Source organism: Chaetodon trifascialis, chromosome 5 (genome assembly GCF_039877785.1).
Source record: "Chaetodon trifascialis isolate fChaTrf1 chromosome 5, fChaTrf1.hap1, whole genome shotgun sequence".
Taxonomy (NCBI): domain Eukaryota; kingdom Metazoa; phylum Chordata; class Actinopteri; order Chaetodontiformes; family Chaetodontidae; genus Chaetodon; species Chaetodon trifascialis.
This window is the reverse complement of record NC_092060.1, coordinates 20,124,727-20,150,795: the sequence shown is the minus strand read 5'-3', so window position 1 is coordinate 20,150,795 and position 26,069 is coordinate 20,124,727. Positions and strand designations below refer to the sequence as shown.

At 43.5% G+C, this 26,069-nt stretch overlaps 2 protein-coding genes across 2 annotated transcripts; both read right to left on the bottom strand.

Moving 5' to 3' along the window:
* Nucleotides 1-401: 401 nt before the first annotated feature.
* LOC139331340 (P2Y purinoceptor 4-like) lies at nt 402-3,586 on the bottom strand. The gene is made up of 2 exons (XM_070962771.1): nt 3,338-3,586; nt 402-2,348 (listed from the first exon to the last, which is right to left on the bottom strand). The coding sequence occupies exon 2, from the start codon at nt 2,295-2,297 to the stop codon at nt 1,191-1,193; it is 1,107 nt and encodes a 368-aa protein (XP_070818872.1). The 5' UTR covers nt 2,298-2,348; nt 3,338-3,586; the 3' UTR covers nt 402-1,190.
* Nucleotides 3,587-6,493: 2,907 nt separating this feature from the next.
* inppl1b (inositol polyphosphate phosphatase-like 1b) lies at nt 6,494-24,203 on the bottom strand. The gene is made up of 27 exons (XM_070962965.1): nt 22,881-24,203; nt 21,534-21,597; nt 19,444-19,582; nt 18,884-19,004; nt 18,266-18,406; nt 17,986-18,073; nt 17,787-17,864; nt 16,515-16,652; nt 16,283-16,397; nt 16,090-16,190; nt 15,898-16,000; nt 15,581-15,777; nt 14,023-14,140; nt 13,799-13,895; nt 13,558-13,696; nt 13,342-13,441; nt 13,062-13,150; nt 12,278-12,359; nt 11,685-11,774; nt 11,481-11,594; nt 11,309-11,397; nt 11,131-11,218; nt 10,344-10,496; nt 9,863-9,935; nt 8,101-8,896; nt 7,889-8,004; nt 6,494-7,311 (listed from the first exon to the last, which is right to left on the bottom strand). Exons 1-27 carry the CDS (start codon nt 23,015-23,017, stop codon nt 7,218-7,220), a joined length of 3,660 nt encoding a protein of 1,219 aa, XP_070819066.1. The 5' UTR covers nt 23,018-24,203; the 3' UTR covers nt 6,494-7,217.
* Between the last annotated feature and the right edge of the window lie 1,866 nt (nt 24,204-26,069).

The following is a 26,069-nucleotide window of genomic DNA, read 5'->3' as shown; positions in this document are numbered from 1 at the left end:
TTAAAATCATGCTGTAACACTTGATGACACATTTCAGTCCTGATACCGATACCTGGGCTTTGGGTATCGGCCCCCACAGAGTAGCTCTGCTTAATCATTAAGCTGTGTGACTCACTGTGGGGAAGAGACTGGGATTATTCTTTTATGTGCAACAAAGTGTAACAAATAAATATGTAGATATGAAAGCACTGCATTGTTATTTATTAGAACAATAGTATCCAATATCAGAGTGGGCTATGGTTATAATACTGGAGTCAGCCATTTGAGTCAGTATTGGATGGTTATCAGTATTGATATGAGTGCACCTCTAATGCATAGTGCTCGTACTTAATATGTGAACACCACGTGACACACAGCTGTATGAATATATGTAGTAAACAGCATACATCAACCTCAAAAAAAGGGTGGAGGAACAAATGCTCTGTAGCATTACATCAAACTTTCCAACTCTGCAATCGCATCCTGCAAAACCATCAAGGTTCAGTACTGAGACAAAGGGCCTTTAAATTCCATGTATCAATCCCGAAGGTAAACGACTACAAAGGAAAATCCCCGATCCCACTAATGAGGCGTGGGCGGTTTGAAAAGATACGTCTGGTCCAGATCAGCCTCTGTGTTTCTCTCCACTGACAGCTGCGAGCGCTGAAGGACAAAAACAGCTGGACTCAGGAGCTGCGCTGGCTCGAGCTGCAGTTTCTGGGTAACAGGCAGACATTGTTGATAAAACAGGAAGGATTGCCTCATAACTTGCTCCTTTCTGAGGCAACACCAGACTATCTGTCAACTTTGGCCTGATATGAACTTTTGATCATCTCCTCACTGTCAAAAGGTCTCAGTTTCTGTTCACATAACACAACGTTTCGTCTGCATAGACATCACTTTCCTCAGAATGAAGAACAGCATACACCATATTTACTACTGTCTACTATAAGCTGAGTTTCGTGCAATAATCTCTCTTTGGTAGACTGTACATAAGACAAGGGGACAAGGTCTTAGAAACAGAGCAAACAAAAAAAATGAGAAGAATTGAAGTGTGGTCTTTATGCCCGTTAAACACAGGCATTACAGAGATTTGATGGAGTGAAAGCATGTACTGTAAGTAAATAATAGGAAATAGGAAAGACCAAACAGGTGCTTCTGCATGTTAGCTTTGAATTGTTAGTTTGCCTGCAGCAGAGTCCTTTAATCCTTCAGATTTTCCTCTGCCTCTCAGTCTCTCCACTGGCTCTAAGGGCCGAGTTCTTATAAACCAGAGAGATGCCCTGGTTATTGTTCGGCTGAGTTTGTGCCTGCTCAGGCGTTTGGCTGCTTGTCGTCTCCCTTTTTCCCGGGAGAACAGATATCAGTTTGGACCGGTAGTGGTCTCCAGCCAGGAAATACAGAATCGGGTCGATACAGCTGTTGACGCTCGCCAGCGGCCTGGTGATCTTGTAAGTAAAGTTGACAATGTTGAGGAAGTCGCAGTTAAGATTCAACACACGGGAGGTGTAGTAGAGGGTCCGCGTGATGTGAAACGGGACAAAGCTCACAGCAAACACCACCAACACCACGATGATGAGCTTGATGGACTTCTTACGTGAAGCGGCGCCCTGCCGGCCGGAAGACAGTCCTCGTCTGGGCCGGCACAGGGCCCGCGCCATCAAGCAGTAACACGCCACAATGACCAAGAAGGGGATGCCGAACAGGAGCACCATGACAGCAGAGCTGTAGTCCACATACTCCTCAAAGGACTCCTGGTTGGTTGTGTCATGGCACAGGGTGTCATTGTCCCTCCTGGAGGTGGTGACGAAGATGAGGTTGGGCACCAGGCACACAGTCACCACACACCACACCATGCCACACACCAGGTGGGCGTGGCGGGGTTTCACCAGGGTCAGCGCCTTGATGGGGTGGCAGATGCCCAGGTAGCGGTGCACGCTGATGCAGGTGAGGAGGAGGATGCTGCAGTAGAGGTTGGCGTAGAAGAGGAAGCGCACTATTTTGCAGGCAGCCACTCCGAAGGGCCAGTGGCTGCGGTTGGCATAGTAGTAGATGAGGGTGGGCAGGGAGAGGACATACAGGAAGTCGGACAGGGCGAGGTGGAACATGTACACCGTGCTGGGGTTCCACGGGCGCATCTTGAGGAAGAGCCACAAAGCTGTAGCGTTGAGTATGAAGCCAAACACAAACACCAGACTGTAGGACACGGGCAGCAGGATGTACTTGAACTCCTCGTTAAAGCGGCAGCTAGAGTTGAAGACTGAGTTGAACAGCGTCGACTGGTTGTGCGTGCCAGGGCTGCTGATGAGCGTTTCCATAATGATGTGCAGCACTCAGCGCGGCGCTCTCAAGCCAGCAGATGACCGAACCTTCAAAGGAAGAAGACTTCTACCTTATTTATCTATTTTCTAGCATTTTATGGAACAAATGATAAATCAATGAAATAACTGGCAGATTAGTGGACAATGAAAATAATATTTAGTTACAAGTCTTTGATTAGTTTATCTAGGGTTAGTCCATTTTATAATTGTAGTCTGTGTTCAGATCCTTTACTGAAGTAAAAGTAAGCAGTAATGCCAAGTATATACACAGTGTATATATAAATACATATATATGTCTCCAAAAGACATATAACTTAAGTGAAAGTAACAATACCACAAATACTCTGTTAAAACTAAAAGTCCTGCATTGAAATCTTTACTTAAGCAAAAGTACAAAAGTATCCACACAAAACTTTACTTAATGTACGAAAAGTAAAAGTATTTATCAGGCAGAATGTCCCATTTCAGAAAAAGACCTCTGTTACATGATTGAATCGTAATTATTGATGTATTCATATGCACACTGCTCGTTGCAGCTGGTAAAGGCGGGGCTTATTCTTGATAAAGTGCCGCGTAGCTTGTGAACGTCACCAATGATCAACAAAGTCTTATCTTTATTCATAATAATACACCATCATGTATTTATTGATTATTTTTATCAGCCTATTATTAAACTGAAACGTTTTTAGTAAGGAAAGGCATCAAATAAAGTGGAGTCAAAAGTATAGTATTTCGAATAGTTGTAGTGGAGGAGAAGCATGAAGTAGTATCAAATGGAAATACTCATTAAAAGTACCGCAAAAATTGCACTTAAGCGCAGTACTTGAGGAAATGCACTTGTTACTTTGCACCACTGCCGCTTAATAGTTTAGTGTTCAAAAGATAAACTGTTTGACCGCATCTGCTCTCTAAATGAGCTTCCACACATGTTAAACAACATTAACCCTGGTCGATATGTGTCGTTAACACACAAACACACACACAAAATACGCATGCATGAGTGAGAACGCAGCATTTGTGACACCGCGGCCACTCACCCCAGCGGGATCCTGACGACGCGCTGGTCTCACGCCGCTGATCCCAGTAAACAGAGACTCCCACCAGTTTCACCCTCCTGTCAGCCAGGGTGCAGCAGCTGCTCCTCTCAGCCCGTCGTCCTCTTCGGCCCTGACACATGAAACACGCGCTGAGAAGTTAGTTTTCGCTGGAAGAGGCGCTGGAGCGCATGGCACCGCAGCAGGGACGCTCCGCTCTGAGCGCACGGCACATGGAGAGAACACAGGGCTGAAATGGGAAGTCGCACTGCTGAGTGGGGAAAAAACTTCCGCCCAAAAAAAGCCTTCACTGGAAGCCGCTTGTAAGTCTGTAAAGCACGTGAAACTGCCGTCAGAGCTCATCTTCACGGACACATTCATCCACACATAAAGTTTCACTCTGGATTTTCTCCTTCCAGCAGCAGCTCAAGAAGAACTATATCCACATTTTAGAAAAGATGGCGCACAGATGATGTCTTTTTGTGCCTCTATTTCCTTCCACATCATTCCAGAGCCAAATGTTATTCCCATAAACATTTTTTTATTGTCAAATGTATGATGAGCTCATGATATTAATGCGTAAAAAAGCCATAAGAGCCAGCGCACAGCATTAAAGCTTCCATGTTAACACCCGGGTTGATTATGAGTGCTTTTACTTTTGATATTACAGAACACTTTGCTGTTCATACTTCCTTACTTGAGAAAAGGTTTGAATGCAGAACTACATCGTGATTTTTTAAGTACTCGACTTCTTCATCATTGTTCTGTGTCTTTGGAACAGAAGCTCACTCCCATGACAGCACTCAATGGCAATCAATACTGAAATGCTGCTCAGGGTCATATTTGCACAGCTGTACAGTACCTGTTATAAAACACAACATTTGCTCTCAGGAGCTGTGAGGGACTAACTTGCTGCATCTCCTCGGTCATCTTTGCCACCTCAAGCCTTTCTGTAAGATTCACATGATAAGGGCTGCAGTTTTAAAGTCTGTGCATGAAGGCGTAAAAGCAGGCACAGTGAGCAATGCTGTGAGGCTGTCATTTAATAAGTTAGCAACAATTAAAGTCTGATTGACCCAAAGCCCCAAATAAGCCAAAGTGTTTGTACACATTAGGTTTGAATTCCCCCTTTATGTTCAACATCGAGGCTGACAGTGGTGCACAAAATAAAGTTCAGTCTTCAATACACTGAAATGTTATTTTCCAGTTTTTAAAGGGTTCATAGAAGATAAATATTTTGATGTTAATTTAAGAGATATTTCTAAGACTGATAAGTTTACATAAGAGTTTAAATCCTGATATGGTAAATAAAAGTAGGTATTCGATATATTTCAGGTGAAAACAATTGGAAAGTCCAAACCCCTTCACCCTAGTCCCATAATGTGTGTGTGTGTGTGTGTGTGTGTGTGTGTGTGTGTGTGTGTGTGTGTGTGTGTGTGTGTGTGCTGTATTGGGTTCCTGTGGTTTAGATGTCTGGAATGTGAGTGGGCCACTGACAAAGCATGTTCTTCATCAGAAAGCCCCTTCAAACAGCAGCATCGGTTCACAGCCCCTCACAGATGGAAAACATGTCAACACACAAACAAAGCTTTCGCACTCATTTTTCCATCGTTAAACAACCAACTTCTTCCTTTTGCCTTCAAGGCCCCCTCCCTCTCAAAAATGCATTTTGTTTATTAGCACCTCACTTGTTGTTCTGAAACCTCGCTGTGCAGGATAATGTGCATGCATGTGCAGAGGTTGACATTAAAAGTCGTGTACTTACATGTTCAGCGTGCTTATGCAACATCGCAATAGTTTGGAAACCAATCGTGCTCCATTAAGTGACTTTGGGAAGGCTGCTGTGGAAATGTGAAGCCTCCAGAGCACAAGCACAGAGTGGAGTTTTCGGTGAAATGAAACTTTTGAAACATTCTCGATGAGGGTGGAGGATATGGAAATTTAAGAATTTTTAACAAGGTAACTGAACTTTTTGTGGGAAAACAATATCCCACCCTAATTAACACTGATGTCTTTAACCTTGACTCTACATATCACAGCTCCTTATGCTAAAACATGCCGCTGCTGTCACTTATCAAGTACAATCTAAACCCTTTTCAATTAATCATGTGAGTTTTCAAAGGAAACCACACCACGCTCGCCGCTCTTTTCCTTTGATTTGCATGTTACCAAAAATTCCCAGCCCCCCCCCACAGTGATGACATCACAACAGCAAGTATAGCAGTGACTCATTGGTCGCTGCCACACACCTGCTGCCAGAGGACAGAGAGATGTGTTTGGTCATGCTTTAATAAGCAACCACCTCAACTGAATGCTGCAAACAGAAGCAGACAGAGGAACTCTGAGTTGAATATTTACGAGTTATTTTGGGATGGGATCCGCAGCTGTCTCATGTCTTTCTGCTGTGGTCTATTATTTAACTGAGCTGACAAATACAACTCTCACATTTGTTTGTTTGTTGCATCATTTCAGTCATCCTGTATTCACTAACATAACTGATGTAATGATATTTAGACGGAGTTTACTCTCAGCTTTAAAGGGAAGTGTTATATTTTGCTATTGATTTACCAAGTACGGTGGCAAAGAATTGCGTCATGAATGACATTGATTTTGTAAAACTGATATGGCTCTGTCTCTGGTTTTACAAACTATACTCTTCGAAGCGACTTATGTTGCTTTTACACAAAGGTACCATATATGCATTAAAGGTCAGGTGATTCATTCACGTTGACATTCACTGAATTCCATCTCCTCAAGGTCTGATCGCAGTCTGTTCTGTGTGTGCGCTGTAAAAAAAAGCTGTTTTTCGTACACAGCCCTGCTTATATAAATGGAAAACAAAGTGGCTCCGACCGAGTCGCCAGCACTATTCCAGCTGTTCAGCAACAGGTGGCTTTTGTGCTCGTGAACAGGACGAGGGGATGAGGAGGGGAGACAGGGAAGCGAGCGGGATGGTAAATCTGGAATGTGAACATTGTTTAATCACATTATGAAGAAGGACCTCACCTTTAAGTAGGAGTCGAGGTGCCCTTGATCACCATACAAGCAGCATAATGTGATGATGTGATCTGAGCGCTGAAGTGGAACAGACTCGAGGCAGTGATTTGCCGTGGCTCCGCCGCTGCTCCACAGCATGAAATAACACTTGTGATTGCTTGGTGACAGTCAAGAGTTGCTTTATGCACTTTACTGCTATAAAGGTTGCATAAAACACGCACAGTGAACACAGGTACTGATTAAGTGACATGATAGCGACAGTATGAGACAGTAAACAAAATGAGATATGCCAGGTCCTTCTGAACCAACTTTACAGACACTGTTCCAGTAGATTCAGTATGTACAGCTATGGATTTCATGCTCCATAGGTTTAATAGAGTGCTTTTACAAGCTCAGGTCCAGGCTCAATTATAGCAGAGTAACAGAAAGCACACGGTAAAAGGAGTGAAGGTGAATGGTAAACACTAGCCTTGAGTGAACACTGGAAATTGAAGGGCCATATTTTCAAAATTCATTTAAAACAAAATCAATAAGACGTTTACACCAAGATCAATATTTGTATAAGTGTCAGTAACTGGAGATGCACCTCGTGGTTTTCTGTTCGCATCACCCACCTCTTTCATTATCCTTCAAGATGGACAGATGAATTAAGCAGACTGTGCAGCGTTACTTCCCGCGTCATGTCCGCTTTGTTGTGTTGACGCAGACGAACTATTGTTAGAGTATTGATCGAGCAAATGAAAAGAGGGCTGTGGTAAAGTCCAGCTGATGTGATCGGTATCCGATCAGCCTGTCCTCCTCTCAGACCTCGGTTCCAACGCTTCTTCCAGTTCTAAGCGAGCAGACTGCGAGGCTTCGTACCATCAATGTTTGTCATCTCCGCATGTCAGTTCCAGTTCCTGGGCAGGTTCTCCAGGATCCTGCGTCTGTGTGACGGGTTCGTCACTCCTGCGGCACGTAGATCCTCCTCGGTGATACCACTGTGCAGAGGAGAATAAAATTTGACTAAAAAAAAAATTCAACCAGGTGTGAAAAAACATTTCAGTTAACTGAAATAAACTGGACTAAACTATAAAGGAAATGTATTAAGTTTTAGTCAAATCTGCCAGAGGATGCATTGGTGTGTATGTTTACTAACGGAGGGATGTATATGTGTTCACAAAGTGGTGAACCTCGCTCCATCCTCGCTCGGGACCAACTGAGCCTTTCCAGGATGCCCCTTTCATACCTAATCATGATACTATCACCTGTTACCAATGAACCTGTTTACCTGTGGGATGATCCAAACAGGTGTTTTTGGAGAATTCCACAGCTTTTTAAGTCTTTTGTTGCTCCTGACCCAACTTAATTGAAAAGTGTCGCTGACAAAAAAATCAGAATAAACGGATATTTACAAAAATCAATGAAGCTGATGAGGTCAAACATTAAATATATTGCATTTTCTCAGCCTGTCACACTCTGTGGTGTGGTGGGTGCTTTCGTCCAAACTGCCCTCTGTGTTTGTGTAGTTAAGGACATCACATTGCTTGTGGAACATGTTAGATAAAATCATTTTACCTGAAGTAATCCAGATCATCCCAGCCATTGAGGCTGAGTCCCAGGGTGTATTTCTGAAGGCCCAGAGCACTGAGGAGCTCGCGTACGGTCTCGGGTGCACCTTGGAGGACAGACACCTGCATTGACATAAAGCAGACAGATTTTTTTTTTTTTCTACAGAGAACCAGGAGTTATGTCAGTTTTAAATACTGTGCTTGAGAGCAGTGTCCTACCTCTTTCTCCCAGCTGTAGCCTCTGTCTCCATGCATGGAGGGGCCATTTCTATAACCTGGCCTGTGGTTGGGTATGGATGGGCCTTTCTGCTCTGTGGGGAAGAAGTCAACTTCGCTGAGGGACTTGGCAATTTGCAAAGCAGTGAGGGAGTTGTCTCCTGTAGGTCCAGGGGGCTGCTGATCCACCATCCAGGGAACAGGTGCCTGACAGGGCGCTACGTGAGTGGGGATGTAGGGGAAAGCTGACGGCGCCTTGGCTGCCCGAACAGGATTGGTCCTTTCTGGGAGAAGCTGATGTTGATCCCTTCTGTTTTTTTCCCTGATGATTTCTGAGTGATTCATATACAAGTTCCTCAGGTTCTTCTCGGGCAGTATGGAGTCTTGAACAATATTTTTACCTTGGTATTTGTCTCTGGGCTGTGAAGTCTGTTCCTGGTACTGTGGCATGGCGTTACTTGTGGGTGGAGGGATGGGAGATGGGTTTTTGGCCGGGAAAAGCTGATAGGAGGAGTTGGCTTGGGGTGTATGAAGGTCATTGGTTGGAGTGTACTGGGGCAGGACGGCTGGAATTTCAATCTCTGTAAAGTCTGATCTGCGACAGGGTCTTCTGTCAAAGCCCTGACGTCCTGAGATTTTGGGGAGCTGCAAGGCCTCATTTCCAGACCAGATCACCTGATGGTCCCTTCGCTGGGGGAGAGCTTCCTCCACCCTGCGCACCACCGACACACCTTCAAAGATGAAGTAGGCAGGATTGGTGTAGCTGCTCGGAGTTAGTTTGGGCGGCGCTGCCAAAGACCTGCAATGAACACACAAGTTTTGTATGTAAATATTTGTTCACAATTCTCACTCACTTTCTTCACAGGAGTTTGAATTCACTCTCAGCTGTGTGGGTGATCAGACCAAAAGTGATTGGTTGATGTGGTGTGCTTGCATGTATTTAGAATCAGAAGAATCAGAATCAGAACTTTATTGTCACTGTGGTCACAATGAAATATCATTTCAGCAGCATCTCTCTCAGCATGAATCATAAATAAACAACATATCACATCACACGTATGCATCCAAAGCAGGACTAACAGTAACATATATACATACATTTAATTGATCAGTGTAGTTGCCTGATGTTGCATTGCAATGCATCAAAAATTGAGCTGGCAAATTTGACTACTGGTAAAAATGCCAGTGACTATGACACATTATTATTAAATTATTGCTTTAAACTCCAAATTAGTTCAATGTGCAATCATATCAATGTGCAATCACATCAATCATATCAATGTGCAATATCAGTAATGTTTGTTCATATTCATTATTCCTTGTTTATATTGTTTGGTTTGATATTTAATGTCCTTTTTACTGATGCCCTCTATGTTTGCTATCCACTTTTGCTGCTGTAATACCTGAAATTTCCCCACTGTGGGACTAATAAAGGTATATCTTATCTTATCTTATTACAAAGTCAAGTATTAAAGTATAATTCTTTAATATAATTTAGATAACATCTGTTTTATCACAATTCATCTGGTCATGGCCGACAGAATTTGGGAGCAAGTGTCTGAGAATTCTTTACAAAATAAAAGTATGCTGTGTGAAAGTGAACCTTGAGCTTGGTTATGTTGAAAAACAGAGCAGATAAAATGTGATCGCAATCACAAAAAGATTTGTAAGCCTGAGCTAAAGACCTCTAGAGAACCTTTCCTCAAGAGCTGAAGGTTTTCTGCTGCTTTACTGATGCTCAGAGACACAAAGAAGAGGTCCTCACCTCTGTATTGGGGCCTGCGTAGGTGCAGAAGACAGGTGTCCCCTCCCGGGATCTTTCTCCAAGTGGAACCACTCTGAAAAAGCCAAAACACAGGAAATGAATGACACATTTCGTAAAGAGCAAAGGTTGTTCAAAGTGTAGACCAAAGGCTGTGTCAGTTCGCAGTCACACAGCGATTGGTGGTGTTTGTGTGTGTTGTTGTAGTTCCTGACCTGGTGGCATAATACTCATCTGTCCTGTCTCAGTGTCTCAGGATGCATCTGGTCAGGGTCAGTCAATCAGGAGCCAAAAGAGGAAGCGGTCGATAGATACCAGCAAGTGTAAAGCCAAGCCAGCGATCATTGAGGAACCAAATAGAGGAAGCAATGTGAAACTCACGGGAGAGTCAAAGAATGCAGTGACAGTGGAGATGGAAGTTTAGTGGGAAGTGATAGTGCAAGCAAGGCAGAGGGTAGGACAGGGCCAGGTCTGGCAGACCCACCATAGACTTTGTCTCGAGTTCCTCGTCTGTCCTTGGGCACGTGGATCCTGACCCGTCCTCTTATGGAGCCCATCTCCTCGCCTCTGTGACTCAAAAAGGTCTCGAACTGCTCTGACGCACCGGTGAGCGAGCGCAGAGCCACACAGCATTCACCTATGGAAAAGATTTTATTATTCGCTGGATCAATGAGACATCTCACCCTGAAACACAACAAGGTGCAGAGTGCAAGTTATCGATCCAGATCTTAGACTTCGACGTGATTTCCTTGGTTCTGGATATACTGGCTGTAGTTCAGCTGCAGTGAAGGTTGATTTGGAGCACTCAATTCAGTGCCTCAGAATACAGTAATGAGTACATTTTATTGTGAATATTTTGTTCCCTTTGCATGGAAATGGAAAAACTTCAAGCAGGTCTCAATAGAAAAAAGTCCATGAAACTCTTCAGAAATGGTGCCGTCATTGCCAAATACATGGTGCTGCTAAGCTTTTTGAGACAGATTTTTGGTGCTCGAGTTCAAGATGTCTGTGAAGATTCTCGTTCATCCACATCATGGTACTTCATGGTACATAGTGTCTCCAAAGGCAACTGGACATGTTTTGTGGTTCAAGTTAAAGATGAAATCTGCAAACTCTATCAAAACATAATGAAGCCATCTGGATTAAAATGAAAAGTTTTAAGAAATCATTTCATGTTTGTGGAAAAACTGTCACTTTAAGGGTTCACTCCTTAACAAACCTAGAGGGACATTATGAATGGAGAAGGCAATTAGACAAAGTTAGTGACCAACCGTATGACTCAAACCCATCACATGACTTGACAGACAGCAGCAGGTGCTGATCCTGAAGATAATCCATGTCGGACATGATTGGAAGAAGCTAGGACAGACAAACAAATCGCAAGTTAACAATCTGACTCCAGAAACAAACAGTGCTTCCAACCACTTCCAAATGGGCCGAGCCTCTGACCTTCGGCAGTTGTTTGAAGGACCAGCCCAGTTTGAGGAACCCGGGAACGTCACAGCTCTGCGAGTCATTCTCACTTGAGCGTCGTGTCTCTGCAAAGGTAGACATGAAAGCATTTCTGCCGCTGTGCTCCATCACGCTTTACATTAAAAGCCTTTTTGACGGGACACCATACCTTCGAGGCAAGATGAATGAAATTCAATGAAGAACTTTGCTTTGCTTGCCGTCTTCACAATGGCCTCGATGCCTTCGAGCTCTATCCAGGCCCTCTCCATGCCTGAATTTAGATCTGTGCCAGACCAACGCATAACAATACTGTTCACTTAATAGAGGGATTCAGTCTTATTGCATGTGTTTGTGTCCACAACAATGACAGCACCTGTTTTGGAGCTGAACTGTGATGTCACTCCCACTTGGAACGTGGCAAAAACAGGTGAGTGATCGCTCGTGAAGATGTCATCCGTGCAACCTGGTAAGAGACAAATCCACCATCTTACTTTCTTATTACAATTGCAATAACATCACTAAATATCTTCTATGTACTGGAGCTGAAGTGATTGCACAGCACTGTGAGGTAGATGAGCTGTCAGTGATATTTCACAAGATGTGACAATAGAGTGATTTCAGAGACAAAAAGCAGCTTTTCTACTCCCCAGTATTTGTTGTGTTTTGTTAGTTTGGCGAGGTTAGTCAGAAACAGAAGCTCAGGCTGAATGAGAGGAAATGACTGTTTCGTTACGGACCACAGACCAGGATGTAGGGGTTGACCGTTATTCACTTTGAGGGCTGCTCTCTTTTACAGCGGTACAAATGAAAAAAAAAAAGACCACAGTTATCTAATTTGAGAGTGCTGCATCAAAACCTCTGGCTATGTGAAGACTTAAGCACTGCCTGCTCTTTGTTGCTCTTATGCATTTTGTTTATGCCTTATTTAACATTTCCTCCTGAAACTTTTTTGGATTTTCATCTCACCGTATGAAGTGCACATGTTGTGCATCTCTGGGTAGGACTTCCACAGGATCCTGTCACACCACGATGGGACATTGACTCGCACCTACAGAAATAAATAAGCAACATATTAGACGTGTGTTTGTTTACAAATGAAATTGCCATATTTCTATGCAGTACAGTCATTTGTGTTATGCCAGACGTTCCATTTTTAGACTGCGGGTTAAATCTTAACCTCCTATTTTCAGCGCTCATGGCAGCTGCTGTCAAAGACTCGCTCAATGGGATTAAGTTGCACATAAAAATATCTGTGAGTGAAGTGAGTGAACTTCTTCTCGGGCCTTGTCTTTGTTGTACTTTGCTGTTACGGTGTGTGTTATGTATTTAATATCAGGGCCTGAAATAATATGATTAACAACATGATGAACACAAAAAATAAGAAGATATGATGAAGGGGTGCTTTTATATAAAGGATATTAACGCAGCAATTAATCAACACTGTGAGACTCCAAAAAGAAATATTTAATCATTTGAGAGGCTGTACTTAGATCTCCAAAGTCAACAGGACTCGTCCTTTGGGGACCATGAATCAGCAGAAAAACCATGACCTGTCATTGGTTCAAGAGGAGAAGTCAGGCCATCACCAAAGTCAGTAGCATGGCTGAAAACATTTTTTGGCAGCTACTCAGAGGTGCAGATAGGGTTTTTTATTGTGGGCACACATCCGCTGGCCAGCACCTGAATGAATTTTTATGTACGCATCATCCTGTTTTTCTGAGGTTCTTTTGTGCAGCAATAAATGACTCACTCCTGAAGTCTTGTACTTTTGCCATAGGTAGCAGTCCCTGGAGCCCCGCTCATACCGATAAGTGGGTGGAAATGCAATCTTCTCTTCCTCTTAAGCATGATAAACAGAAAAAGAGCACAGAGTGAGGTTAGCAAAGGCAGAGCTGAATCATATTTTAATGGTTCTGTATTTCTTTATCATTTATTTTGTGCGAAGTGCGAAACAGAGTTCAAGTGCATGCACAATGACTGTCTGGTATTTACAGCTTTCAGTTTAGAACAAGGGCCAACAGCAAACTCACTGAAATTGAAAAAGGCCTTCCTCTTGTGTCTCTCTCGGGTCAGCTGGTCTGCACACATGAGCTCCTCAAACTCTCTCTTAGAGACATGTTTCAGGATGTCCTGGAGTCAGTGAGGACCGGACAGAAGCAGTAACATCAGCGTCTGGGATTTCGATCATTACGTCTCATGATTTAGAGCACGAAGTAAATCAAAGAAATTATAACGGTCGGCCTGACCTGCACATCCAAGTCGAGTCTGTAGTTGAGGTCTCCACACCAGAAGAGATGGGTGAAGCGCAGGCTGATGTCGAAGGCACCGAGCTGTTTTTCACCCAGAGAGAGCAGTCTGAGGATGTCCACAAAGTTCTGGTTCCTCCTGAATATGACGCACATCAAAGGAGGCAATTATATGAAATGAAACAGGAGAACACACACCCTTGGTCTTGAATATATTTATACACACATGCACACAATGTACCTCAGGACTTTCTCACTTCCGGAGGTCAGGTGGCAGTTAACAAACCCAAAGGATGTTCCATTAAAGAGGAAGGAGACTCCAACAGCCCCTTTGTTTCCTGAAACATCAGAGATACTCAACCTCAAACCTCCGGCTTACCAAAAACACGTTTTGTTCTGGTTAATCGTGCACTGATACTTCTGGCTGATGTCCATGACATCATGAGGTCATGCATGGCAGCCTACCCAACGTGTTCCCCAGGCCGGTCCTCACACTGGCTGTGTTCACATGGCTGATGCGACTCTCGTGCTCCGGCTTCACAAACACAGCCAGCCTCATATTCCAGAGGGACTGTACTGCCACCTACAGGACAATGCACTGCATTACAACAGATGACAAGAACAGCGTCCAGCGGAGGAACACATAATTACAGATTTCTCAACTGATTTGACTCATTTCTGTAAAGCCGGGCTCCAGCACAGCCGCTGGAACAGATGCTCACTGGCAGAACAGACCAGTTCTACAGCAGTGCTGCTTTCGTTTCAGATGACATCAGTACAACCGTCTATAATCGAGATGATATTTTCAGATAAATTCCCAGAAGACAAAATATTGGAAACTCTCATAATCCTTTCCTGTAATCTGAGATGCTGCTGAAACATCAACATTATGTGAAAAATGTGTGTTCCCTCCCACCTATGTACAAACAAATGTAATATTTCACTGTTTTACATGATGCCCTTTGAAATGGTGAAGAAAGTGTACAATACTATAAAATGAATTAAGCACAGATTAATAATAATGTTAAAATTCAAGCTTTGAAAGACTAGAACACCAGGACTGACCCCACTATTACAGAGAAGATTTTCAACTGTATGTTTTATGCTTCATATGGTTGTCAGGTGAAATATACTTGATATTCAGCAAACATGTTCAAGATATTACACAAATAATCTCATACATTGCTCTCAAATATGTAGCCTTATGTTTTACTATTTTTAATTGCAGTGAAGATGAAAAAAAGAGAAGCTACCTTGTGACTTTATTTCTCATCAATCTTGAGCATGAAAACTGATTTTGAGGTTCCTGCAGTTGAGGTTTGTGCATTTGAAAACAATCAAAATGTCTAATTATATTTTTATAGAATTTTAAAGAGTCATAAGAGCTCAATGGTTGCATTCAACGTTTTAACAATTAATAAAAAAAATGTTAGCAAAATGGTTACTTAGAGATCATTGTGCAAAAACAAGTGCTGTTTGGTTCAAGTGGCAAATATATGACTTTAAAATGAAATGTACAATGTTCAATGTTCTCCTATCGGTAAACCACTGATCTCCTTGCTCTCCATCGATTTAGCCTTGCACTATTATAACACAAAAAAAAAAAAAAAAAAAAAAGCCACAAAGGCTTTATACAACCTTTTCACACACGCTGTGGTAGTCCAAACGGCCTGTAAACAGTCTTTGATGTGTAAAATCTGTGGAGTTCCCCTCCAGCTATTCTGGGCATGTAAAATTGTGACTCCTCTGTGAAACGTGGTAACTTCGTGGATATATATCAGGCGTCTCAAACTCATTCCACAAAGGCCGTGTGGCTGCAGGTTTTTCCTCCAACCAATCAAGAGCATGCAGTCTGACCAATCAGCTGTCTGAAGACTGAGATCAGCTAATGAAATGAGTCAAGTCTGGTGTGCCGCTGCTTGGTTGGAAAGAAAACCTTCAGCCACTCGGCCCTTTGTGGAATGAGTTTGAGACCTGTGATATATATAGATACCAGCTGAAGCTGAAACAGTTGGTGAATTACCTGTTTGAAGTCGATGTGAGTGTAACCACGAAGGGTTGCTTTGATATGTTCTGTCCATTCTCTCTCCCCCTGAGGGTTTTCCTGAGTCCCCAAGGCATAGATGTCATGTGGGAGCAAGGCGGTCGACTCATCGGGGGTATGTCCCAAACCGCAGCAGGTCACCCACGTCTGTAGGCTGCGAGGAGGAGGGGAGCCACCTGTGTGTGCAAAAAAAAACCCAAAAACCCACAATAAAAAACCCTTCTCCCCCTAATGCAGTACATTAGTGAGTCTTCTGTTGCCTGACAGTGAAAGACACGCATCACACTTATGGTTACCCATATTCCAGGTGCCAACAAACACAGAGACCACGTCAGGTTCACTCAGCTGGGAGTGCCTGGTTTTCATCAGCTGGAGGAGTTGGCAGAAGGCGTCACATTTCTGACAGGGATGAGAGTCACTCAGTGAATTATGGGAAAGGAAACGGTGTAATCCATCATATAATAAAATCCATTGTCTTGCCTTCTTACCCGTGCACTCTCAAACGTCATCTCCCGCGGTGTGTTGTGGTGGCTGTCAACAACCATGCGTACCTTGGCGGGACTGCTCTGGAACTTGACAATCTGAAGGACTGATGCACAAGAAACATGCACGCAGACAGTTATACAACACATCTGCAAGCAAGAGAAAAGCTATAGCAAACATAAGTACATGTTTTCTCACTTCTGTCATGTGAGACCCTCTCTATGCCAAACGAACCAGCCTTCCTGTCGAAGAGCAGCACGCCGGTGTCCACATCCACAGAAACAGTCTGTCTGCCATATCTCACCATCTTCACCTGGACACACAAATAAAAACAGCTGTTTACATAGTCAGAGGTCAAAGGTAAAACATAACCGAATAACTAACAGACCATTTACGGATTTTTGTTGGTTCCTTTTTGAACCTGGTTTACCTGAAACGAGTGGACTGGCAGCTGTCTGGCGTGGTTCTTGACAGGTGTTACATTGGCGGGTGTCGGTTCAGGGGGGGGTGGGTTTGGCTGCACTGCCAGGTTGTGATTGGTCACCGCATCTTGTAATGCTTTTAACACCTTTATAAGCAGAGAATTTGCAGTGTTACAATCTAACTAGTGTTGTTCATCACAGACGAGACTGAGTGCTGCCACTACATGTTACAACATGAGAACTGTGGACTTTAGCGCTGGACTTTAGTTACTGTTGCTTTGCCTGTCAAGCTTTCCCTTCTTGCACCGCATATAAAGGATTTTACAGTGGTAACGGTGGCAGATTCACCATTGAAATTCACAGTAAATTTTTGAAACAAGAGGCCTTTTAATCGTCACAGAAGCTTCTCATTTCTAGCTGATGACCTTGGATTTTGCCTAACTAAAGTAAGATAATGCTAACGGTTAAACTCCATGAGTCAGATTGGAAGGCCGTCTGCAGCTGTTTTCCATGTGACACATCTTAAAACAAGAACGATGTAAAATATGTGTGATGGCTGCATATAATATAATGCTAAAAGACTGAAAATAAAGCTACATGACCCAGGCACAACACCAGCATCCTCACCAGCTGTTGATCCATGTAATGTGTGCAAGGGAGCACCACTGTTTGTGTATTTCAGGATAGAGCTAGTTAGTGTAGCCTCCCTTAAATTGTTTGGATTCTTACTATAGAACAAAGTACAAGAAGACAAGCGATGCAGGGGTTAGATTTAGGCTCTGCTTGTTCGTATTTTGAAACAGTATGTTTTCCTTTTTTTGCTTCACAAGAGAGAAGGATTTGGGTATATGAGGAAAAAGAGTTTGGCAAATGTGATGGTATCTGATGCATGTTTGGCTGGAGTTGCTGGAATGTGAACATCCCTAAAACAAAGACTTATAAGCTAGTTGGCTCACAGATTGACACGTCTGTCATCGGTGTATGTGTGAAAGACTACAAACAAGACACCACCTTCCAAACTCTTGAGATTCAGAGTATCACTCTTCTTAGTGCCTCATGCACGTCACATCAACATGTAGAGAAATACAAAGCTCAACAGGCGAAGGGTCAATTTGTTTGCTCGAGTGTTTGATCTCTTTCCTAAACTTAAATATGGACTTTAACACAGTAGTGGTTTGTTGACCATGCACTGGCCATTATGGCACATGTATTTTGTCATAAACAAGATAAGCCATCAATAGATAACTCTGTTAGGTCACGTTTACTCAACATGAACATACCTTTTTCTCCAGTGAAGAGAGGAGGCTGACCAAAGCTGAAATCTTACACAACAGGCTGTCTATCTCCATCTCTGGGCCCTTGATCCAAAAATACAAGAGGAAAGGTGCAATGAGTTGATGTGCATGGATGAAAAGGAATGCACGTTTATCTCCTACAGCGCTGTATTACCATACCATACAGCATGGTTTTTTATTGTACCTGTGCTTTGGAGTGTGTTAACGAGCAGCTAGGATGATCGAAGACCTTGGCCAGGGTTTCCAGACTCGACAGAGTCTGATCGATCTCACTGTAGATCAGGTCAATGAACAATTTTGGTTAATGACCATACAACTATTTACATACATTTCAGCACTTATGTTTAGCAAAAGGTAAGCTGCATTATTAGTTTACTGCATCATAACAGTCGGTACACAGTATGCAAGTTGACCTGATTTCACTTTCAGTTCATTAATAATGACAGCAGTAAAATCATGCTGACCTGTTTAGGCCTTGGCAGGCAGTACCCAGAGTGCGCTTGAGGTGGCATAGAGTTGTTGCCCCTTTATGCACATTTTCAATGTCGAGAGGCAGCTCACTGAAGAGGTAGTCATTGAGTAAACGAATCACCTCACCTGCAGTGCTGTAAACAGGATAAAACAGAAAAAGCAGAATTCAGACTGTAATATTTTAGAAACTGTGCATTTCTGCTCTCTGGACTTTACTATTGTTTAAGTTTTATCTCCTAGCAACAACCCCTAAAACATTTGAGAAATAGAGGAGACCAAGAGGAGGAGTTCAGCACACAGCGGATACTATATTCACACTGTTTATTAATAGGCCAAAAAAAAAAAAAAGAGCAACCAATGTTTTACATGTTGTTTTCTCTCTGCTTGACTGCCAACAGGTGCGTATTTAAATGAGACAATGCTAATTACTAGAGAACATAACAGATGGCTAACATTAAAGTGGCACTATAAATCACTTTAAGTCAATACAACAGACACATGTATAAATCTGATTTTGATACAGAAAAGAAGGGAGAAAAAGAAAAGCCATACATGCAGCATAGATAGTGCAAGGAACTTAATTGTTTTGGATTTAAGCTACATAATCGTACCTGGATGTGTTCAGCTCCTGCAACTTGTCCAGGAATAAGGTATGAGGGGCTGGTTTCACGGGCGGTCCTGCAAAAGGTACTGTGCTGACAGAGGCTGGAACTGGAGACGGCTTCTCATCATCTGACCAAAGATGAAACAGGAAATCAAACATGAAAAACCCTCTTGGATTAGCTGGAAACCGGTTTATCACGAAGCTGAAAACGGGCTGTTTCTGAGCTCATGAAAAGTTAGACTTTGTAGAGATATGTGGTTCTCACAGGACAGCGATGCTACAAACATACAATGATCTCACAGAATACAATGCACTGCTGTGGATTTAATTACCAAACAGTATATAAACATCCACCATAAACATCTACAGCAGTAAAATGCAGCATACACCTTAATGCAGAAAAGCACTGACAATTCCACTGCACAATGAATACTTTTACTTTTCTACTTTAAGTATATTTTGCTGATAATACTTGAGTACTTTGATATATGCAGGACATTGTGTATTATATTTGCACGTGTGTTTAACTGTTAGATGATTTGTTGTGACAACAGCTAGAGGGCCCACCTGAGCTCTCATCCCCAGTGTCTGTATCACGAGGAACAGCGTAGAGCAGCGGAGTGACCAGGCCTTTGTGGGGGTGCTGGTACCCCAAAACCAGGTCCTCCAGGGTCCGGAAGCAGTTTACCTGCACCCCTTGTGTCGTCTGTGAAACACACACACACACACAGCAGAGGTCACTGAGTGTATGTAACAGTCTGTAATAGGCTGAATGTCATTGCTTACTTTGAGTAATACAGAGTTAAACACATGAATGACAAATGCATAGCTGTGAGTGTATGTGTGTGTTCATACAACATGTTGTGGTCTACAGTCTCACTAAGTTCTATTTAATTGCAACTTCACTACCTTGTTTATTCTCCAACTTTTTTAAGAAACAAAGATAATGAAACTCTTTCTCATAAGTTCCTTGAAAATACCCTGGGAAGACCGCTTATGCAATAATTTAATGTCTAAGTCTTTTATTAAAGGCATGAAATTGAACACAGAGTGAAATAACTGCCCAGTTCTGACTTGTATTATGTGGCTGTTAGTGGATGTTTCCGCACAGCACCCACCCAGCCCTCATTTCGACATCTTGCTTGGTAGAACAAAACAGAAGTATTTATTTGCATGACAGAAAAAGGCACATACAGATGACTTGCTGTGATAAAAAGCGTCCCGAGGGGGTTTAGAAAGGAAAGGTGACATCACTGATAGCTGCTCCCTGGCTGCAGCAGCAGTTGGCTGTCTTGTTTTACTGTGGTTCAACTTACCCAGTCTGTCTAAAAAGCCCCCTCAAAAAAAAAAGAAAAACATGGCTAGGAGGTTTTCACATGCATACATTCACTCAAACTTTCCACAAAAACCTGCACAACTACACTTCAGTGGCACTCAAAGCAGGACAGGCAAAAATTAAGATTAAATAAACACACATGCTGTGCACAGGTGCTGTGAATACATACTCACAACGCTACCCGTCTCATGCACAAAATCAACATGGTACACATTAGACCACAATACCAAGAAAGCTCTTTTCCTGTGCCCTCTTTTTAGAAGTTTTTGCTTTTATTTTGAAGTGAAATGAACCCGTGTTTTGGCTCGAGCTATCTGTCCGATTTGCCAGGAACTCTTCGAATAGTATTTTTATACCACAAGGATCTCTTGAAAAGCAATTAAAAAGAAATGACAAGGAACAAGAGACGGTGGGGGACAAAATAGGGCTCAAAATATCTCTGGCCATCTTGGAAAAACAAAAAGGCAAGCATGCAACTTGTGAGTTAGTGGAGCAAATCCAGTGAGGGAAAATACGTACTGGAGGTTTGTACTGATGGCAGTGGAAAAACAACTGAAATAGCAACACAGTTAAAGGTCTTCGTTTGAAAGCAGAGGATTTTTCCAAGTCAAAGGCTTGAAAACGCCTGCCAGACAATCATTATTAAACTGGTTATTGGACTTTAATATGCAGACATAGTTAAAAAAGCCACAGCTGATTTGCGGTTTAGGCCCTGAAAATGTTTATTTCTCTCACTCTCTCGCTTTCCCTCACAGACAGTGTGTGTGTGTGCTTGTGCGGTTGCAAACTTTGTGCTTGTGTGTATTTTTATTGCCTAATAATTAGGTCATTTGCTGACTAAACTGCCCCCTGCTCAGAGTACCAAAAACAGACACATACCATCACTGGCTCTAACTCTGCCACATCCAACAGACTCATTATGTCTAATACAAACACCCCCATACATACGCATAACAAATAAGCACACCCATTGGTCCATGACCTAGTGTGTGGGTTGAGTAGGAATCTCTGAGACATACAGTAAAAACAATTTCTCCTCTGTGCTACTGAGCTTATGCTGCAAGCATGCGGCCACATGGCAGAGATGCCATTCAAACAACAAGGCTACTGGAGTCGTAACAGAGCCTGTACAGAGAGGAAACACAAGCATGTTCCTGTTCTCCCTACAACAGGCGACTCCAAACCATTGTTTGACTCCTCTGACTCCATCTGCCCTGCTGTGCTTCCCTCTGTGTGTACAGTTTGTGCCAAGGTTCCTATTGTGTTTCTCTTTCCTCTGCTCTGGTCAGGCAGGGCAGATTCAGCCTCGGTGAGCACTCACCTGAACCGCCAGAAGGCCGTCCGCATCGGGCAGAATACGATAGGTGTGAACATGACGTTGGAACCTTTGGAAAACCAAAACAAGCTCTGTTATTAAAGGCACTGCAAATTACTACAGCACACTTCTGTGCAAACATTCAAAGGGAAAATATAGTTAAATGTATTGTTTAAATAAGGACCAGATGTTTAGCTGTAGTTAAAGACACTGTAACCTTCTTAACACGGCGCCAGTTGTTTTACAGTTCACTAATGACGTGGCTTGTTTTAGTTATACAATGTGTGAGAGACACTTAGATCATCATCTCCAGCAGTCACTTCAGAGGAATTTGTTTTCAAGCGGCAGGTAAAGGTGCCTGGCAGCTTGTATCAGTCAGCTACTGTATATTATAAAAACAAAGGGGAGCCGTGATAGCAGAATGACTACATACAAACGTGTGGGGAGATTTAGGAAACTAAAAGAGGGAATGACATATTGAGAAAAGAACGAAGGGAAAGAGGGAGCACTATGAGCGGCCGGGCTCAGCTTTCAGGAATGTATCTGGCTCAGGCTGATGAGCAGTCAGCGTAGTGCGGTCGCTGGAGCTCCCGCCCTCTTTCAGGGGCCCCAGGGAAGAAAGAGGGGTAAGAGGGGAAACAGGGAGTCCTGGGCCAGGGTTTGACTGGCTGAGGTGGACTGCGTTCGGACAGGACAGCCTGACTAGTCTGGAGAGGGTGTATGTGTGAGGTTGGCTCAGCCCTCAAGCGGCCATTCTTTGCTGCCTTGCCTGCTGGCAGATGATGGTGAAAGTGATGGATGTGACAGGGGGAGCGAAGCTGCTGAATCAATTTACAGACGGGGACATTGTGCAGAACTGTTGAGTTTATGAATAGTTTTCAATCAAAACAAAATCTAAAAGTTTCAGTAGATTAGGTAATCAGTTTGTTTTGACATAAAGAAGAACTGCTTTCTGTTTCTGCTCACATCGGGCTGCACTTACCACTTCAAGACACCCTGAGTGAATCATTCATTAAGTATTTTCAAGCAAGAGGAACACAAAAATAGACATAAAAAGTAACTTGACTGCTGGTGAGTCATCTTCCCTTGCACTTTCCTTTTCTTTTAAGTTAGGATCTACAAAGTATGGCTGACAAGAGCAGTACACTTACAGATACATTAACTGCACCAGCTCACAGGTGCTCCTTCAGAACGCATCGTGTAAGATCTCATAATGGCTTAAAGTACCTTATGTTTGATTGTGAAGATAAACTGGCTGTCCACTAAGTAATGTGAATGTGTGTGTGTGTGTGTGTGTGTGTGTGTGTGTGTGTGTGTGTGTGTGTGTGTGTGTGTGTGTGTGTGTCTACTCACAGCAGGCACAGTGCATAGGCTCCTGGCACAGACTCACTGTCTCTCACTAGGTAGCTGCCATCCCTCCCTGCCCGTGCCAGCAAGTCCTCTGCGTGCACACGGCTGATGTCACGATGATACCATGCTGCCGTCGCCATGGCAATCAATGTAGCGAGATATGTTCAGAAAAAGGATCCACATGAGGCGATGAACTTGACATAACACAAATTTAACGTAGACTCGTCAGACTTGCTCAGATGGCATCCCGCTGGCGGCCTGTCATTCAAGCTGTCCGCGCCAGAGTGAGTCGAGTGCTCTGTTTCAGTGTTCAGAACTTTCCCATGATCCTTTTCTCCATGATCGAAGTGTCAAACAGACAACCCCACACCTTGTCTGTATCAGCTAGTACTTCCTGGGTCTCTGTTGGGTCCTTCTGGGTCACACATCCTGTTGCTTTAAGGGAAGACGGAAAGAAACATCCAGCTGATTGTGCAGCGAGTCCTCTCCAACAACAGCCTGCTCCCCAACAGAAGCTCCAGTCCACCTTTCTGATAGTATCCTCATACAGAGAGACCCTGTTTCAGTTTTTGGTTGCAAGTCGCTGCACCCAGGTGGGTGTGTTGTTCCAACAAACACAGACCATCACAGCCGTGCGAGGGAGGGAGAGGGAAGGAGGTAGGGGAAAAATAGCGAGAGGTGCTGCACAGTCTGAATGAAGCAGCCACCCCTGAGGCGATGACGGTGCCTCTAGCTTAACCACAAACACAAGCCCTCCTCTTGTCCCAAAACAAAAAGCCCACATGCAAACAACAGGAAAAGAAGAACCAAGAATGGCAAAACAAACAAATCAAGCCACACACACGGCACCCACACACTCACACACGCACACAGCAGACACAGATACACACCAGATGGAACTCAGTCAGCACTAAAACCAGACAGGCATGCAACAGAAACCAGACTAATTCAAATGATTTCCCAGCTCTGTTGCCATATAAGGGAATAGGAACACCCTCCAAAAAGTTCAGCTGATGACTGCAGTTGTCTTTGCTTCTTCCAGGCCCAGATTCCATTCAGAGCGTGTCTGGTTGGATGTGGGCTGCTCCGGGGGTCTCGCTTTCATGCTGGATGTTTGTGTGCTGGCGTGTGCGTCTTGTCAGTAGAGTCCCGTCCGCGCTGGCGTGGTCTCCAGCGGTTCTTCAGAGCGCTGTCAGAGCAGAGGGAGGGAGCAGAGAGGCAGAGGACAACCCCGTTAGAGCGCAGGGCAGACAGAGGAAGTGACTCGACATTCCAGATGGCGGACATAGCCAGGAGAATTCTTGCAAGGGGCTCAACTTCACCACCAGTGTGTGAAACAACAGGCTGCTTCCTCTCTCTCTCTCTCTCTCTCTCTCTCTCTCTCTCTCTCTCTCTGTAGTCTTCCTCCTCCCTCAGACCCTGCCTCTGTCTCTTTCCTCAAATTCCAAACAGCTCTCCACACACAGGTGGGCTGCCGGGCAAATCCTCACTTTCTTCCCTTGTTTTTATCATCTTTATCTTCTGAAGTTTAATCCTCTGGCAGGCATGTTTACTTTCTTTCACCCTCTCTTTCCCCTGTCCCAGCCTTAGCCCTTGTGTCACCCTCCCTAAACTTCTCTTCCTCTCTTGCTCACCCCTTCCTTTTCAGCAAAAAGCAGCCTCCATATGGTTATGATCATCCTTCACTTTCTTATTTTTGCCCTCCTAGAACATCGCCCATTATTCAGCCCTCCTACTTCCCTCCTTCTCCATTAGCTGGAGCATATAACTCTGTGGGAAGCTGTTTGGTCCCATATTTGCTGTTCTGCCTCTCACTACTCAGCAGAAATGTGCCGACCACCAACCGCAGCCCCCATAAAACAAACAGATACAAGTCCATCCCAATCTGATGACACATCAACTTAACCCTCAATCTGTAATGGGTTCATTTTAATATTGCTATGGGCTTTCTACAGCATGCAGTTGAAAGATATACAGTGTTATGCCATTGAGGCTGTATAGCAGTGCTTTGAGCTAAATGCTAATGTTGGCATGTTAAGAAGTTAATGTTTAGGAGAAATGTTACTGCAGTGTCCATCTTAGTTTCGTGTTTTATCTTGCTAATTAGCACTAAACACAAAGTACTGAGGCTGATGGCAATGTTATGCAGGTATTTGGTCATAAACCAAAATATTGGGCAAATTTAAATTTTGACCTCCACCAGAAGAAAATTTAAGGGATCCTCAAAGTCAATATGATTCATCCTGAGGGGAACAGGATTGTCCATCCATCCATCCATTTTCTATACCCGACTATCCCTTTCGGGGTTGCGGGGGGGCTGGAGCCTATCTCAGCTGTCAACGGGTGAGAGGCAGGGTACATCCTGGACCAGTCGCCAGTCGATCGCAGGGCGAGACATGCAAACATTCACACTCCCACTCACACATAAGGGCAATCTTAGAGTCATCAATTAACCTAATGAGCATGTTTTTGATCTGTGGGAGGAAGCCAGAGTGCCCAGAGAGAACCCACGCATGCACGGGAAGAACATGCAAACTTCACACAGAAAGGGGATCGAACCAGCAACCTTCTTGCTGTGAGGCCACCGTGCCGCCCGGGGAACAGGATTGTGAGTACCAAATTTCATAAAAATAGTTGAGACATTTCACTCAAAACCACAAATCTCAACCACACGGTGGCGCTAGAGGAAAAGCACAAAGATCAAAAAAATCTTTGGGGTATTTCATCTTGGAACCATAATTTTGCATTTTCTTTTTTCAAGTGAAAAAACTGACCTGCTGGTGGCACTAAAGGGACATTCAGGGGAACAGCAGGGTCATTAGGGTTCGTCCCCTGGGGACAATGCACATCTGTACCAAATTTTATTCATCCAATAGTTATTGAGACATTTCACTAAACACCAAAAATATCAACCTCATCAGTGGGATTCACTGTCTTGGGACCATGAACGTCTGTATGCAGCTTCCTGGCAATCCAGTTTGTTGTTGAGATATTTCAGTATGTGAAAAAAAATATGTGAAATCAAAAGGATTAACTTTCACTTTAGAGTTTCTTTATTGCAGGTTTTGAAAAGTGAAAGTGGATGGATTAATGCTTAACTGAGCAATTTACTCATGACTTCTCTGGTTGAAAAGAAACAGAGAGGTTTCACTGAAATTTGTTTAAGCCAACTGAAAAATATATCTTACCTAA

Bases quoted from the DNA above. Each gene is read 5' to 3' on its own strand.
- inppl1b (XM_070962965.1), bottom strand. From the start codon at position 23,017: ATGGCGACGGCAGCATGGTATCATCGTGACATCAGCCGTGTGCACGCA. The intron at 21,598-22,880 runs GTGAGTAGACAC...GGTTTTCCAAAG, and splicing joins GCCTATGCACTGTGCCTGCT to GTTCCAACGTCATGTTCACA. The intron at 11,398-11,480 runs GTATGGTGTCCC...CTACCTTTGCAG, and splicing joins TCATTCATCTTGCCTCGAAG to AGACACGACGCTCAAGTGAG.
- LOC139331340 (XM_070962771.1), bottom strand. From the start codon at position 2,297: ATGGAAACGCTCATCAGCAGCCCTGGCACGCACAACCAGTCGACGCTG.